Raw genomic sequence first — 16,271 nt, 5'->3', positions numbered from 1 at the left:
TGGACGACGGCCTGCTTGCGCACGCGCGCTCTTGTCCCCGCCCATCGTTCCGGGTGCCGGTGGAACCTGTGACGTCAGACCGTTTCTTCCGGAAACGGCGGCGACGGCAGAAAGAACCGAGGGGGCTATCGTTGGTGGGTGCGCCTGAAAGCAGAGAGAGCAGCGTAACCCGGAAGCGGAAGCGGATTCCGTCCCGGCTCCGGTGAGTGGCCCCTGCCGGGCCGCGGGTCCCGGGTGGGTGCGTGGGCGACGGCATACGAGGGCCTAGACGCCGAGGTGTCGACTGCCTCGCCTATCCACGGGACCCTAGCCTCATCATCGAGGCACCTTGCTCTCGGTGTGCGGGCCTCCCAACGCCCCCCAGGTTCTATTCTGGATGAACAAGACGCCCCATCGCCCATTATCCCGTTCCAGGTGTACAGGGGTCCCTGAGGACCCCAGATTCTTCCAGATCCTTAGAGCTCCCCAGCATCCATCATGTCCTTAGTGTACCGGGTGCTCCACTGCCCCACAACCATATTATTCGCACCCAGGTTGCCTCCCCACTCGGGCCTCCCCACAATCCGAATGCTAATTCATACGTTGTCAGCTTCAGAACCCCTATATCCACTTTGTTCTTGGCACTCAGACCCTCCACCTACCTTGCCATCCCGTTGGCCCCTACAGTTGCCCTATCCTTGCCACTCAGGTTCCACATGCCCCCAGTGCACCCTCACACAACCATTTCCATTCTTAGTCCATCAGACTCCAGGGCCTTACTATAGCCTAGAGAGGCTGAAGCCTTGATCCTCCTTTGGGACACTATGATGAAGGGCTGGGGTGGTGGATGACTTTCAGATTTTGCTGGCCGTGTTTGTTTGTTTTTCTTAAAGATTTTATTTATTTGACAGAGATCACCAGTAGGCAGAGAGGCAGGCAGAGAGAAAGAGAAGCAAGCTCCCTGTTTTGCAGAGAGCCCGATGTGGGGCTTCATCCCAGGACCCCAGGATCATGACCGGAGCCAAAGGCAGAGGCTTTAACCCACCGAGCCACCCAGGCGCCCCCACCCTTTTTTAAAAAGATTTATTTACTTGACAGAGATCACAAGTAGGCAGAGAGACAGGCAGAGAGAGAGGAAGGGATGCTGGCCCCACTTTTACTTGTGGGGCTACTTTGTGTTCCAGGCTAGGTTTGGGCTTACCATTAATCTTTCCTTTCTCTGCTTACCCCTTCGCATTTTGCAAGTTTCCCCTACTAACCCCCCAAATACACATTGTGATCTTGGCTCTGCTTCTTGCCCTTTTTGTGGGCCCCACACCACTTTGCACCTAGGCTTCACACTTGTCACAGGTCCACTGGTGGGCTCCTGCTACCATGGATTTGTTATTTGGGCGCCGGAAGACACCAGAGGAGCTGCTGAGGCAGAATCAGCGAGCCCTGAACCGTGCCATGCGAGAGCTGGACCGTGAGCGACAGAAGCTAGAGACCCAGGAGAAGAAAATCATCGCAGACATCAAGAAGATGGCCAAGCAGGGCCAGATGGTGAGCTCAGTTGGGCACAGGCTGGGACACAGGGTTAGGTGCTGTGGTTTTGTCAGGTACCAGTATAACAATGGAACATGACCGGACACCCAACAGGTGCTTTGAGAGAAATTAAGGGTGAACCGGTATTTTGGGTATCCAGAAAGGCTGCCTTCTAGGTGATATTAAGAGAATGGAGCCTGTGAAGATCTAAGCAACCAAAATGTCAAACAGGTGAGGCAGCAAATGTTCCATAAGGGAGTGATAGTTGAGTTCAGACTACACAGTAGACCAGACCACTTGAAATCACAGGCTACAATGGGAGCTGAGTCAAAGGGTTTAATGCAAGAGAGATGTGGCCTGGAACTCACTGTGACATGGAAGTTAGTAAAAGAAATAGAGACAGCCTGAATCAGTAAGGAGCAGAGCCTGTGACAGGTGACAAGAGTTTGAATCTAAGGAGGTGGGTTGAAGAGGTTCCATTTCCCAGGATATGCAAGGCAAGAAGGAAGACATTTGGGTTCGTCAAAAGTTAAGTTGTGGATACATTTTTATTTGGAATAAAGTGCTTGCAGTATGAGCTTGTTGAGGTAGAGGGAGAGACAAACTCTTCAGCCAGGATAGAAATTCAGGAATAGGTTCTGTAAGTCAAGGGACTCTAGATATATGGAAGGAAAAGGGTCCCTATATATAGTGAGTCCAGTGTTCCTTCGAGAGTCTGGGTGGTCCGAGAGGTAGTGTATAAAGGGCCCTGTGGAGTGATGACCCAAGAAGCAGAAGGATGAGGTTGGGAGGAGGGAGGGGGCAGGGATCACATGTAAATGTCTGAGAGCATTTGGTGCATTAGGAGCAAGCATCTTCCCTTGGCTCACTCCATCATCTCTGTCCACCACTCCTCAGGATGCTGTGCGTATCATGGCAAAAGACCTGGTGCGCACTCGGCGTTACGTGCGTAAATTTGTGTTGATGCGGGCCAACATCCAGGCTGTGTCCCTGAAGATCCAGACACTGAAGTCTAACAACTCAATGGCGCAAGCTATGAAGGGGGTCACCAAAGCCATGGGCACCATGAACAGACAGGTGCGCCTCTCCTAATCCCCCCTCTCCCCCACAACTAACACCCAACTAACCCTCCCCACACCCTACTTCCAGTTGAAGTTGCCTCAGATCCAAAAGATCATGATGGAATTTGAGCGACAGGCTGAGATCATGGACATGAAGGAGGAGATGATGAATGATGCCATTGATGATGCCATGGGTGATGAGGAAGATGAAGAAGAAAGGTTAGGGGGGACACCAGGTATGGGGAGAATGGGGACGGATGTCTGGTCTTCGCACATGCCTGGCCCTCATAAAGTTCTTCTCTCTTCCCAAGTGACGCTGTTGTGTCCCAGGTCCTGGACGAGTTGGGATTGAGCCTGACAGACGAGCTGTCAAGTGAGTGCACCAAACTTTGGGCCCCATCCCACCCAACAGTCCAGACACAACCCCTGACCCCCCTGCTCCCAGCATTATTCCTTTCTACAGGAGCTCTCCTAACCCCCACTCTCTGTAGACCTCCCCTCCACCGGAGGCTCACTCAGTGTGGCTGCCAGTGGGAAGAAAGCAGAGGCCGCAGCCTCAGCCCTAGTAGATGCCGATGCAGACCTGGAGGAGCGGCTCAAGAACCTGCGGAGGGACTGACCTATACCATCCCGGGTGGGAGGTGGGCAGTGGATGCCCAACAGTTTCATTGTACTTCTTCTGTAATAAAAGATTGGACACTAATTCCTAGGCCTGTGTGACTGGCCTGATTTGGGCCAGGCTGGGGTTCCCTTGGCACGGAGCTCACATACAGGGTTTGGTAAAAAGGCAATTGACAAGCATGGCAAAAGCCCAAATGCCAGACGCATTAGGGTATATGATAAGGAATGCTGGGTTGCTTCTCAGTTTGTGGCATTTAACAGGTCAAGTCTCTCTAATCCGGATGTTCAGGGTTTAGGAGCTTCATGGCCTCTAGAGCCTAACACCTCCAAGACAGTGGGCTTCCCAGATACCCTGAAGTCTGGGCTTTTCTGCCAGGGATCCTCAGCCCACCCAGCTCTGTGGTGCGGATTGTGAGAAATGGTTACACCCTAGTCCGGAAGCACTTAGGTAGACTGGCCACCACACAGCACGTATCTGGGGCTACACCCTGCCTGCCCAGAGCAGCCTAAGTATTACCACCTACAGGGGCTCTCCAAACCCTCCAGCATGTGCCCCATGCAACCCCCTCACCCACCTGAGGCACACTCCACACTGGAAGGGCAAGGAGAGGCTCTCCCCTACTCCCTGGACACCAAAAAACGGCTGAAGAAGACTGCCCCAGGACCACTGCCCCCACCAACAAAAGCGTGAGGAACTGGTGAAGTTTTTATTAAATCCACATAAGTAAAAACCATATCGTGAAGGGCTGAGGGATGGGGCCACCAAGAAGTAGGAGCCAGGCCACCAGAGGGGGAGGCTGGGGGAAGGGAGAGGGGGGTGCAGATTTGACAGGACAGAGGAACAGAGTCAGGCCGGGTTGGCCTGAGTAGCCACAGGTTCAGGGGCCATCACCAGGACCACTGGATAGCTCCTGGGCACTCAGGCCAGCACCAGGCAGGCTCAGCGGCGGGGGCTCCACCAGCACAGCTGAGAACTTGGTGTCACCAAAGGCCTCGTTCATGCGAGTTTCAAAGAAGCGCTGCAGGCCGATGATGGACTGCACGTCTGCCTTGTCCTAAGCCGAGGCAGATTGCACGGGATGGGTCCTAGCTCCCCCTCCTCCCACCTCCCCTCAACTTACCCCCAACCCCATTCTCCCCAAGCTCACCTCTGTCAGCTTATTGAATTGCTTAAACATGCGGCCCACATCCTGGGCAAATTCCTGGGGGGAACTATAGGGGGGTGACAACTTCTCCTGGAGACGGGCACGGATCAGGGTTAGGTCCAGGGTGCCGCCAGGCTGATCCTGTAGACAAAAGCCACAAGCTAAAGGTGAGACCACACAGTTACCCACCCCCGTACCCTCCCTTTAAGTCCCAAGACTCACCAGGGAGAAAGTGGAGTCAGTAGCCAGCTGGTGCAGGGGCCGGCAGGGCTCATGACAGAACAGAGCCAGCAAGACACGCTCACACTTCTATGGACAGGACAAGAGACATCAGAGCCACAGGCGGGTAGGGTTACTGAACAACTCCCAAGAGAGTAGGCCCCCACCCTCACCTGCTGGTTGGCTGGCGAAAGCTTGGCCACCACACCGGTGCTATCACCACCATCCAGGCTCAGGCTGCCATCTTCCTCTTTCAGATCGGGCAGCACATGGCACAGAGAGCAACTCCACTCCTCCCTGGATGGAAGGAGAATGAGGAGCTGCAAAGAACCTGGCCCAGCCCTCCACCCTGCACAGGCCCCACACCAGCCTCGCACCCTGGCACATCCTGCAGGGCAGGCAGGTGGCAGTCCAGGTGGAAGCAGAACTCGCACTGGTTGCACATGACCAGATCGCCTGGCTTCTGGCAGACACGGCAGATGGTGGCACTGTCGTCCAGGGAACCTGGGCCACCTGCTGGGGCTGAAGTGCCCTCTGGAGCCACCACTTCTAGACCTGAACTGGTGCTGCCACTGGGTGAGGCCAGGCGGGGGCCCTCAGCACCGGGGCCCTCCGCCAGGGCCATCAGCACAGGCTTGGTCTCAGGGCCCTCAGTGGCAGTAGGCGGGGCTCCAATGGCAGCCTCTGTCTCTTCCTCCTGCAAGGAGGTAGTAAGAGGTGTTCGGCAGGGTGCAGACCTAGGTGTTCATCTCCCAGTCACAATCACTTGAGGCAGGCTCACCTTGACTATGGCCATGCCAGGCAGTGGCGGGGCACCAGGGGCCCCAGGTGGAGCAGTCCCAGGCTGTCCAGCAGCAGCAGCTGCCGCTCCACGCTCAATAACAATGAGATTGTAATCCTCAGTGGTGCTGCCTGGGAAGACCTTGAAAACTGGTGGCTGACTATCAGCTGTGAGATCCAGGTCCAAGCGCTCGAGGCTTACCCGTGGCACCTTGCGCATGAGGCCACTCACCTCGCCCTCACCTGAGCGGGACCTGTGGGTGCAGGTGCAGCACGGTGTTAGCACACCCATCCCTATGCCCACCTGGCTAAACCAAAGGACAGCCAACTCACCGCTTCACACCTGACACATGCGGCTCTGCACTTGAGTAAGGATCGTCTGCTCAGAAAAGAAAGATACAGCAGATTAGGGACAGACCTAAAGCAATGAAGCTCTCCCACCTACAAGGTACTCACCTGAGCCAAAGCCATAGCCTTCCTGCACCTCCATGGGCTGTGGGCAAAGTAGGCAGACCTCAGTGGGCAGGTGTCCCATAGGACCCCATGCCCCTCCCTCCCCTACCAGGATCCCCCACCCAACCCCAACTCACCTGGCTACTGCCAGAGCCCTGTTTGCTCAAGGGCCCTGGAGCCCTAGGGGGGGCCATGGATGTAGGGCCTGTTGAGTTGGTGCCAGGACGCTCAGCCACAATCTTCCCTGCAAAAATGAAATAAAATCAGCGTCAGAACACCCACTTTCTGGAATGGCACCAATATGCAAGAAGTTAACAAAAGAACACACCAAAAGCCTCTGCACTCTTGGTCCAGGCATTAAGGTCCCACTGGAACTTCATCTCGCCATGTGGCTCCACAGGGTCCACAATCATCTTGAGGGCCCGATGCAGCTGGAAGTAGATCTGCAGATGGGGCAGTGCATGAACACATAGCAAACACGGCTTCAGGGTGCTGGGTGGCACCTGCCTGGAACCCACCACCTGAGTGCCCACCAGCACACACCAGCTTCTTGGAGAGCAGCAAGGCCGTGTTGTTGTCACTCTCCAGAGCCCAGGAGGCAAAGCGCAGGATGTGTTCCTGGTGCTTCTGGATCTTGGTCATGGTCCAGTGTTGTCGCTCCAGGCGCTCCTGCTGCCCTTCAGTCACCTTCTGCAGGTAGAGAAGAGAAGCAGTGAAAAAGAGAAGACATCAAAAATGGCAGTAACAGCCAACGGAGGTGCCAGTCCCCAAGGCCCTCCCATCACAGATGCAGTCGGCAGCCAGCAGATGGGACCCAAAATCCCCTCCCCGGCTCAGACAGGGTGTACCTGGGCATCATTGACCAGCACACGGCCCCGCTTGTTCAGTTCCTTCATGATCTGCAAGATGGCCATCTTAACGTCCACCTGCACACGCTTCTGTACGTCAGACACTTGGCGGATCCTGGAGGGGGCAGGGTGAACCAGTTCAGGAAGATGCTCCCCCAGGCCTGCCCCCAACTGTGGTCCTGGCTTCCACACTTACGAGCTGCGAACCTCCTTGGTATTCTTCTGCAGCGTTGCATGCTTGTCCCCGAGGCGCTTCACCAGCGAGGCCAGGAGCTTGCGCTGGTTCCTCACTGCATCTTCCAGGAACTGGTATCTGAGAGCAGACAAAAGAGAGCCTGGGTGCTGAACATAGGAAGAACAAGCAGCACCCACCAGCATTCCCAGTACTCACTGGTGGTCCTTATGGGCATTGAGCTGGCAGTCCCGGCAAGTGAGGGTGTCACAGCTCTCACAGAACAACACAAGGGGCTCGTGCTTGTGCACGTTGCAATATACTGTGCGCTCACCGTCCCGTGACTTGGCTGGCCCTGGGAATAGAAACCATGACGCTGAACCTCATCCTCAGCTATTGCCATCTTAAACAGTAAACAAAACTTAAGGCCTCACTTCCTGCCTGTCCTGCAACCCTGGGCTGCCTTTGGGAAAACTCAAGGGCCCTGTAGCAGTGGCCAGAGAAAAGCACAGGCCTATAGGCCCAAATCCTTCCTCTCAAAGCACTCTGCCCCAAGTCTGACCTGGAGAACAACTCCCTCCTCCCAGCTTCTGACCTGGACATCAAAGTCTGAAGACTGGCAGGGACCTCCCACTCGCTATTCTGGCTACTAGAACCTTCCCCAAGTGGACACACTATAGAGCTCCTCCACCTTGAAAATCCCCACTGGGCTCAATTCCTCCCCCACCTGCAGTACGTTCTGTCCAGCAGAAAAGGGAATTCTGGCTATAAGCACAGGAGACAATGTTTGCTTGATGGCACAGACAGAAAGCAAATCAGGGACTAGAGACACAGTTCAAGTATAGCTCCCTTAAAAACTATGCTTTGGTGACCTCCCCTCTCTGAAGTAAGAGAAGTCCACAGACCTCTTATAACCCAAAGGGCCTACAAGGGATCCAGGGCTTGCAAAGCCTTCTCAGGACAGGAGAGCTGAAATGTCAGACCAAAATCCTCACAAAGGCATCGGGTCCCCTCTGCGGGGAGAGTCCTGGTACACACCACCCCACCCCCCAACCTGTCACCATTACAAAGCTGCTTGAGAGCATCTATCCCTCTTTCCTACTCAATCCCAATTACACCCTGGCTATACCATCCCTGCCCAAGATATATGACTGAGACACAAATCAGCCAGACCATGGGTCCTTCAACAATGCCACTTCCTGTACTCTGTCCTTTGCCTGAACCCAGGACCTCCTACAAATTCCTGCCCTTCGTTCCTGATTCCTCACACCCCCACAGCTACCCTCTCCATCCTTACCATCCAGCCTATGCTATCCTCTAGGACTGGGAAGCAAAAACCTAACTACCAAAAGGCTACTCACAGAAAGTTCTGGAACTAAGAGTAGGATAAACTCAGAAAACTCCTAAGCCCTTTTCTGTCCCAACCCCAGCACTTACAGAAAACTGCGCAAATACCTTCCTCAGCTAAACTTTTAGACCCGTGGGACCCAAAATTAAAACACTTCTCAGACTCACTCTCCGTGATGGTCTTGAGGGCCCTTGCAACCAGAGGCTTCGTTTCCCCTGGAGTCTGAACGGAAGTTGCCAGGGAGGCCAGGCCCACCCCTCCACCACATACATACACATACAGGAGCTCCTTCACATACAGGGGCCTTATCCTCTGTAAGTCTGCAGGCGGGGAGGTGTCCATGATGAGCTTGCCTGAACCCTCAGTGCACCCCTGCCCTGCGGCCTTTTCCCTTCCCCTTGCACCCAGAGAGAGTGCACACCTGAGCCCCAGACTCCCCATTTCTGAGTTCTGCCCTCAGACCCTTCAAGTGGTACCCTCCAAAAAACCTCCCCAGACCCATCCATCCTTGATAACCAGCACCATAAACAGCTGAGAACAAACGTAAGATAACCAAGGCTTTCCCCTCTGCCTTGCATACCAGTGGAGCGCACGGTGTGGTCCTTGGTGTACTTCACCCGCTGGTGTGCCTCCACACACGTCTCACACAGCGGCTCAGAGCACTCCACACAGTAGCTGGTGGCAGGAGCATTATCCTCACAGCTAGTGCAGCACTGATGGGCAAAGTCAAAACAAGAGACAAAACCTCCGAACATATCCACAACTGCACCCCAAATAACACAACCTTAAAGCAAAGTGCAGCCTTTACCTAGCCTACACGAGTCTGCCCAGAACCTTGTAGCAAGAGAATACAGTCTGGAATGTACTGGTACCATGTCCCGAGGCCTCTTTAGGGTTTCTGGGCAGGACATACCTGATTTGCGTCCTGCGAGTCTGCGGCAGCCTTACTGCCACTATCACGCATAAAGTAGTTCTCCACAATGTCTTTGGAGAAGCACTGCTGCTTGCAAACAGGACAGTCCACCACTGCCAAAAACAAACAAAGAGAGACTGTTCCAAGTTCACCCACAAGCTATAACACATCCCCTGACTGGGCCCAACCTTCATCCCAAAGAGGACCAGATCCTCTCCTTGGGAAGTAGGAACCCAACCACTTCTTCCATCGCACTTGAAGCAGACACCTCATCCCTGCGCCCAGCCCAGAACCCACTGCCCGTACCCGATCCGGCCACGCACTATCCGGGTCCCTATCCCTCTCGCTCAGTTGATCCCCCGCCATCGCCATGCTGCGAACGGACCCCCAGTGCCCACGCCGAGTCAGGATCAAAGCCTGCGGGGTGGGGGGATGGGGCGCCGCGGCCCGACCGTACTCACCGGCGCCGTCGCCCGCCGCACCGCCATCCCCGGAGCTGTTTGCGGCAGCGGGCGCCGGGGGGCCCGAGGCAGGCACTGCAAGCCGAGTGCAGGCAGGGCAACAAGCGAGGCTCCCTCTCCGGGCGCAGGCGCTCCCGGCACACACCGCAGTGCTCCAGCAGCTCCAGAGCCTCGCCGCCGCCCCCCGCGGGTGACGACGCCGAGGCCGAGGCCGCGCCCGCGGCCGCAGACGCGGCCGACGAGGCGGCGGCGCGCTTTTCGCCGCCAGCCGAGCCCTCGCCTGGGCCTGGGCTGCCGGAGGCGGCCGCTGCCGCCGCCGCCGAGGCCGCCGCCGCCGAGGCCGCCATTCACACGCCGCCGGGGGCGCCCAGGGGGGAAGAGGGGCGCGGGGCTCGCCGCGCAGGCGCAGACGCGCTGGCCGCCAACGGATGGGCCGCCGCCGCCGCGAGGCCGAGCGCCGCCACGCGCCGCCTGGGCTACCGCCCGCCGCGCGCGGGGCGCTCTGGAAGCCCCGCGGGCCGCCGCCTGCTAGCCTCCCGCCGCCGACGACCGCGCTTCTCCTCAAAGGCCGCCCAGACACAGCGCCACGCGCCACGCGAACAACCGTCCGCCCGCGCGCCCGCTCGCAGAAAGAGCCGAGGCCGGGGGGCGGGACAGAAATAACTGGCGCCGACGCCGCCGCGCAGGCGCGCTGGGCGTCTTGCGCCCAGGGGCGGGGCCCAGGCCGGCTGCCCCGGGCGAGACCGCGAGTACGCACGCGCCTGAGCCGGGTCTTCCTACCTCCGCCCACGCTGCCCAGCGCCGCCTGTGCGGCAGGGGTGGGGCTAGTGACGCCACTGCCGCAACCTCGTACGCGGGCGGGGCGCGCGCACCTTTACGCGCTCTGGCGCCCCCTCCAGCCCTAGCCCCTGGCCGCGGTACTGCGCATGCGATTTGGCCGTCTCCGCCGCCACCTCAGTTCCCGCCCCTTAGGCCAAGGCCGGAGAAGTCTCCTGTCTCCGCGCCCAGCCATGCTGGGGAGAGGGACGGGGTTGAGAGCGAAGGGGGCGGCGGGGTCCCCGTCCCAGGAGAAAGTCCCCTTCTGAGCCAAGTGGATGACTTTTGGGTTTTAACCATTTTATTGTTTAACATGGCTAACACTGAAACCTGCCCAAAGCGGAGATTCCAAGGGGTCCAGAGCAGCGAGTCCCGCGGCCCCACAAACGACCCCTTCCCATCTTTTAGGTAGCCGCTTTTCCAGGAGGGCGAACGGAATAAACCCCCCACAGCGGGGCGATTCTACGGCACGAAGCGGGATCTGGGCGAGGGGTGCGGAGCGGGACGAGGAATCCCGCAGGAGGGGAAAGCAGAGTCTGGGTGGGGAGGGTCCTACCGAGGGAGGAGTCGGGCCTCCCCCGGACACAGGATCGGGGCGGGGGCGGAGGGGTTCAGGCTGAATGTCGCGGGAGAATTCCGTCCGACGCGGAGAGCGAGGCCTGTGAGCCGTGGGGAATCCTGTCAGATAAACAGCCTCGTCGCGGGAATCCCGAGGAGGATGCAGATTCTGGGGCGAGCATCACGGGGGCCAGGCAGGGGCGACGAGAGAAGTACGGTCTGAGCCGGTAGGCGCGGCCTACGGTGCAGGCGGAGAGCTCCTGTTCGATCCTGTCTGAGGCGGGAGCAGAGTCTGGGCGGGGAGCTTGTCTAAAGACGCCGGGCCCGAAGGAGGCTCGAGGGGTGCGTGCGTCGGAACCGGTCCAGTGGTGGGCCTAGGCCCCCTATGCGGGGCTCCTCGGTGCCGAGTTTAGGACGAGGCTAAAGGAGACGATGGGGAGGAAGGGGGAGGTCAGCTTTTGAGAGGATGCTTAAAGCATGCTGGCCGGCCCCAGGTCTGGCCCCAAGTCCTCCTCCTTGTCTCTGGGTTCAAACGTAAAACCTGTGGGCCGAGCTGCGCGCCCACGCGTGCTGGCGGCGGAGGCATGTCTGGCCCGGCTGGGCGGGGCGTGGCCTTTGTTCCTAAAGGGGGCTGGGTGTCCGTGGGTCTTTGTCTCTGCGCCTGCCTTTGTTCCGGTCCCAACGCAACCCCCAAATCCGGGGCCCGCCCCGCCCCTGAGCTGAGTGGTAGTGGGCCTCTCTCCACCCGGTCCGCGGGGCCACGCCCCACCATGGAGTCGCCCCCCCCCCACTCCGTGCTGCTCCCCCAAGGCCCTGGCCTCAGACCCTTGCTTCCCTTCTCTGATAAGTGGGAAGGAAAGTTGGCTAGTGTGTGGGGAGAGGTGTGGCAAACAGTAGCGATACTTGCTGAGCATTTTCCACGACCCCACCCCTCCCTGCGCCCCAAAATCACCGATAAGGGGGCATAGGAACTACCCATACCGACCCAAACTTCTGGGGCAGGCACCAAGGTGTCAGGGCCAGTCAAAAATAAGAAGTGGTGGTGGGGCACCTGGGTGGCTCAGTGAGTTAAGCCTCTGCCTTTGGCTCAGGTCATGATCTGAGGGTTGTGCGATCGAGCCCCATATCAAGCTCTCTGCTCAGCAGGGAGCCTGCTTCCTCCTCTCTCTGCCTGCCTCTCTGCCTACTTGTGATCGATCTCTCTCTCTCTCTGTCAAATAAATAAATAAAATCTTTAAAAAAATAATAAGAAGAAGAATTGGTGGTAAAGACTGTAGGAGTGGACTTTCCTAGGGGACTACCTCCAAACACCTGTGGGTAGGACGGGTTCCCCGGGGGGAAACAACTGTGGGGGTCCTGACAAGGCACTGAGAGAGCAGTGAAGGAGTGGTCAGAGACAGCTGGAGGGAGCCTAGAGGTTGGCTGAATTGGGGGGGGGGGGGTCCTCTCGATTGCTCCTAGTATGGGCCCCTCCATAAACTATAGTATAGCAACAGACCCTGCGGTTTCAGTAGCTCATGCTTTTCTCTCTAAACAGGACCTCCTTCCTCCTGGGCCCAGTACTTTCCTTCCCAGTACATGGCAGTCACACAATCAGGGTATAATCAGGTGCCAGCAGCAAGCAGGCCTTGAAGATTCCCTCTATGGTCTTATCAGGTACCAGGCCACTACAGCTCCATTCACCACATGCACAAACCAAGTCTTCTGAAGTGCCAGGACAATCCTGGGGGAGGGGGAATCAACTGGGAACCAGGCTCAGGCAGAGTAAGAGAAGCACAAGGGGGCACCCCAGGGTAGGTGGAGGCAGAGGAGGCATACAGGTGGGCAAGACCAAGGCAGAGGTCCAGATGTATACGGCAGGAAATGGGTACATCTTTGCTCTGTACCCTTAGTAGGCCAGACCAAGTAGTCAGTGGTACCTTATACTCTCATTCTCTGTGCTCATTGCTCACCCTTTCCGCATCTCACCCTTCCCAGTCCTGGAATACTAGAAACTGTCTACAGACAGTCTGTAGACAGTTTCCTGCAGACAGAAGTCAAGGGATAAAACAAAGTGTAAGAGTCACTCAGATTGCATCCAAACCAACCACTGCTTCTTTTGAGCACCTAGCTGCAGGCAGCCCTCTCTCTTCCTCCCAGACTCCATACCTGCACCTGGCTCTCCCTGTAAACTTCAGGTGTCACCGCCAAAGCCACTTCCTGGGGAGGTCTGGTAGCTGCATCACTTTAGTCTCTCTCCATCTTCACAGATTTCATTTGGGACTACACAGCCATGAAACTTGCACAACATCAGGAATGTACTTAATGCCACTGAATTATATTTTTGTTCTCGTTTTTTTGGGTTGTTTTTGTTTCTTGTTTGTTTGCTTGCTTGTTTTAGAGAGAAAGAGCTTAGGCGGAGAGGGGCAGAGCGAAAAGAAGAGAGAAATCCTAAGCAGGCTTCACGCTCAGCACGGAGCCTGATTCAGGGCCTATACCACAACCCTGAGACCATGACCCAAGCCAGAATCAAGAGTCAGATGCTCAATCAGTCAGATGCTTAACCGGCTGACCACCCAGGAGCCGCTGACCCTTGGGGCACCTGTCTGGCTCAGTTGGTAGAGCATGCTACTCATACCTCCGGGTTGTGAGTTGGAGCCCCAAGCTGGGTATAGAGAATATTTAAAATCTTTGTAGGGGCGCTGTGTGGTTCAGTGAGTTAAGTGTCTGCCTTCTACTCAGTTCATGATCCCAGAGTTCTTGGATGGAGCCCTGCCTCAGGCTCCCTGCTCAGCAGGGAGTCAGCTTCTCCCTCACCTTTTGCCCCTCCCACCAGCTCTTGCGCACGCATGCGCTCTCTCACTCTCTCAAAAGTAAATCAATCTTTAAAAAAAGAGGTCTTGGGGCACCTGAGTGGCTCAGTGGGTTAAGGCTCTGCCTTCGGCTCAGGTCATGATCTCAGGGTACTGGAATTGAGCCTCACATAGGGCTCTCTGCTCAACAGGGAGCCTGCTTCCCCGCATCCCTCTGCCTGCTGTTCTGCCTACTTGTGATCTGTCAAATGAATAAATAAAATCCTAAAACAAAAAAAAAAAAAAAGAGGGCTTATTAAAAAAATAATAAATCTTCAAAAAAATAAAGAAAAATAAGAAAGGACAAATGAATGCATGAAATGATGACTATCTCGACCCTGCCGGTTTTGTGAGCTACAAGATGAGATTAGGGTTGTCTTATTTATTATTTTAAGAAGGCTCCCTGCCGAACATTGGGCTTGACCTCATGACCCCAAGATCAAGAGTCACATGCTCCTTTTTTTTTTTTAATTTTATTTATTTATTTTACAGAGAGACAGCGAGAGAGGGAATACAATGCAAGGGGAGTCGGAGAGGGAGAAGCAGGCCTCTCACTGAGCAGGGACATGGATGCGGGGCTCGATCCCACCTAAGCTGAAGGCAGATGCCTTAGGACCGAGCCATCCAGGTGCCCAAGAGTCACATGTTCTGATTGAATCAGCCATGCACCCCTGGGTTATCTTACTTTTTATTTTTATTTTTATTTATTTATTTTTAAAGATTTTATTTATTTATTTGACAGAGAGAGAGAGATCGATCACAAGCAGGCAGAGAGGCAGGCAGAGAGAGGAGGAAGCAGGCTCTCTGCAGAGCAGAGAGCCCAATGTGGGGCTCGATCCCATGACGCTGGGATCATGACCTGAGCTGAAGGCAGAGGCTTTAACCGACTGAGCCACCCAGGCACCCCATCTTACTTTTTAAAATCTTTTTAAAAACTGAGTTAAAATCCATGTAACATCAAATTTATCATTTTTAGCTATATTAATGTGTACATTCATGGTGCACCTGGGTGGCTCAGTTGGTCAAGTGTACGACTTGATTTCAGCTCAGGTCATGATCTCATGGGTGGTGAGGTTAAGCCCAGTATTGGGCTTCTTGCTCAGCAGGGAGTCTGCCTAAATATTCTCGCCCTCAGCCCCTCCCTACACTGGTGCGCATAGACACGTACGTGCTCTCTCTTTCTCTCTCAAATAAATAAATCTTTTTTTTTTTTTTAAGATTTTATTTATTTATTTGACGGAGGAAGAGCACAAGTAGGGGGAACACCAGGCAGAGGGAGAAGCAGACTCCGCGCTGAGCGGGTAGCCAAACGCAGGACCGATCCCAGGACTCCAGGATTGTGACCTGAGCCAAAGGCAGACCCTTAACCGACTGAGCCACTAGGCATCCCGAAATAAATAGATCTTTAAAAATAAAGTGCACAGGGGTGCCTGGGTGGCTCAGTAGGTTAAAGCCTCTGCCTTCCGCTCAGGTCATGATCCCAGCATCCTGGGATGGAGCCCCTCATCAGGCTCTCTGCTCAGCAGGGAGCCTGCTTCCTCCTCTCTCTCTGCCTACTTGTGATCTCTGTCTTAAAAAATAAAAAAATAAAGTGCACAGGGGCGCCTGAGTGGCTCAGTCAGTTAAGTGTCTACCTTTGGCTCAGGTCATGATCCAGGGTCCTGGGGTGGAGTCCACATTGGGCTCCCTGACCCTCTCCCTACTCGAACTCATTTGCTTTCTCTTGCAAAAATAAATAAATAAAACCTTAAAAAAAAAAAAAGTACATTTAGTGGCATTTCATACATTCACATTATTGTACAACCATCACCTCTATCTAGTCCTAGAACATGTTTATCACCTGAAAATGAAACCTGGGTGGGGCCACCTGGGCTGCTCAGTTGGTTAAGCGTTTGCGCCACATCGGGCTCTCTGATTAGCAGGGAGCCTGCTTCTCCTTTTTCCTCTGCCTGTGCAATACCTGCCCCCCCACCCCCGCCCCCGTGAAATAAATAAATAAATAATCCTTTTTAAAAAAAAAAGGAAACCCAGAATCTATTAGCACTCACTCCCCATTCACTCTCCCACCAGCTTCTGGCAACCACTAATCCACTTTCTGTTTCTATGAACTGTTTAACCTTTTGATGAAGGCTTGTAATTAGAGAGAAAAGCATACACATCATACCTCCAGTGAGCACCATGAGTCTAATAGCAAAAACTGGAATGTGTCGGGCTCCCAGAAGTCCTCTGTGTCTCCCAAGCAGCCACTGCCATCTTGACTGCCACCACAGATGAGTTTTGGTGGTTGTATGTAGAACCACACAGGGTTTGCATGTCAGTGTCTCGCTTCTTTTTCTGAGTGCACATCTGTGTGGTTCTATATGGCCTTGGTTCCTTGCATGCCCTTGTTGTGTAGGGCCTTACTACACAAATACCGTACAGTCTGTTTACACATTCTCTTTTTGACTACACTTGGGTCTCCCTCCTGTTTGTGCTGTTATAAACACAGATGTTGCCCCATACATGTTTTGTGACCACACGATGATTTCGCAGCCTCCCACAA

At 55.2% G+C, this 16,271-nt stretch overlaps 2 protein-coding genes across 4 annotated transcripts; one reads left to right on the top strand and one right to left on the bottom strand.

Annotated features, from left to right (window-relative positions):
- Positions 1-36: 36 nt before the first annotated feature.
- On the top strand, positions 37-4,070 carry CHMP2A (charged multivesicular body protein 2A). Of its 3 annotated transcripts, none has more exons than XM_032324825.1 (6): positions 37-202; positions 1,330-1,521; positions 2,401-2,580; positions 2,653-2,783; positions 2,876-2,937; positions 3,010-4,070. In XM_032324825.1, exons 2-6 carry the CDS (start codon positions 1,354-1,356, stop codon positions 3,282-3,284), a joined length of 816 nt encoding a protein of 271 aa, XP_032180716.1. In that variant the 5' UTR covers positions 37-202; positions 1,330-1,353; the 3' UTR covers positions 3,285-4,070. The 3 variants fall into 3 exon arrangements, with proteins under 3 accessions (XP_032180716.1, XP_032180715.1, XP_032180717.1); XM_032324824.1 differs by having other exon boundaries at positions 38-202; positions 1,312-1,521; XM_032324826.1 differs by having other exon boundaries at positions 50-202; positions 1,312-1,521; positions 3,056-3,267.
- On the bottom strand, positions 3,879-10,186 carry TRIM28 (tripartite motif containing 28). The gene is given in 18 exon segments (XM_032324595.1): positions 3,879-4,240; positions 4,334-4,471; positions 4,553-4,639; positions 4,723-4,846; positions 4,927-5,246; positions 5,331-5,583; positions 5,663-5,708; positions 5,786-5,822; positions 5,920-6,026; positions 6,111-6,225; positions 6,326-6,472; positions 6,631-6,745; positions 6,827-6,943; positions 7,022-7,157; positions 8,731-8,863; positions 9,064-9,176; positions 9,525-9,588; positions 9,590-10,186. Coding segments are annotated over 18 exon segments (2,511 nt in total). The 5' UTR covers positions 9,872-10,186; the 3' UTR covers positions 3,879-4,063.
- Positions 10,187-16,271: the final 6,085 nt, after the last annotated feature.

The sequence above is a fragment of the Mustela erminea genome, chromosome 19 (genome assembly GCF_009829155.1).
Source record: "Mustela erminea isolate mMusErm1 chromosome 19, mMusErm1.Pri, whole genome shotgun sequence".
Taxonomy (NCBI): Eukaryota; Metazoa; Chordata; class Mammalia; order Carnivora; family Mustelidae; genus Mustela; species Mustela erminea.
This window is presented reverse-complemented; position numbering and strand designations above follow the sequence as displayed.

Coding starts and splice junctions, on each gene's coding strand:
- CHMP2A (XM_032324825.1), top strand. CDS start 1,354: ATGGATTTGTTATTTGGGCGCCGGAAGACACCAGAGGAGCTGCTGAGG. Junction 1,522..2,400: donor TGGCCAAGCAGGGCCAGATG/GTGAGCTCAGTT, acceptor ACCACTCCTCAG/GATGCTGTGCGTATCATGGC. Junction 2,581..2,652: donor TGGGCACCATGAACAGACAG/GTGCGCCTCTCC, acceptor CCCTACTTCCAG/TTGAAGTTGCCTCAGATCCA.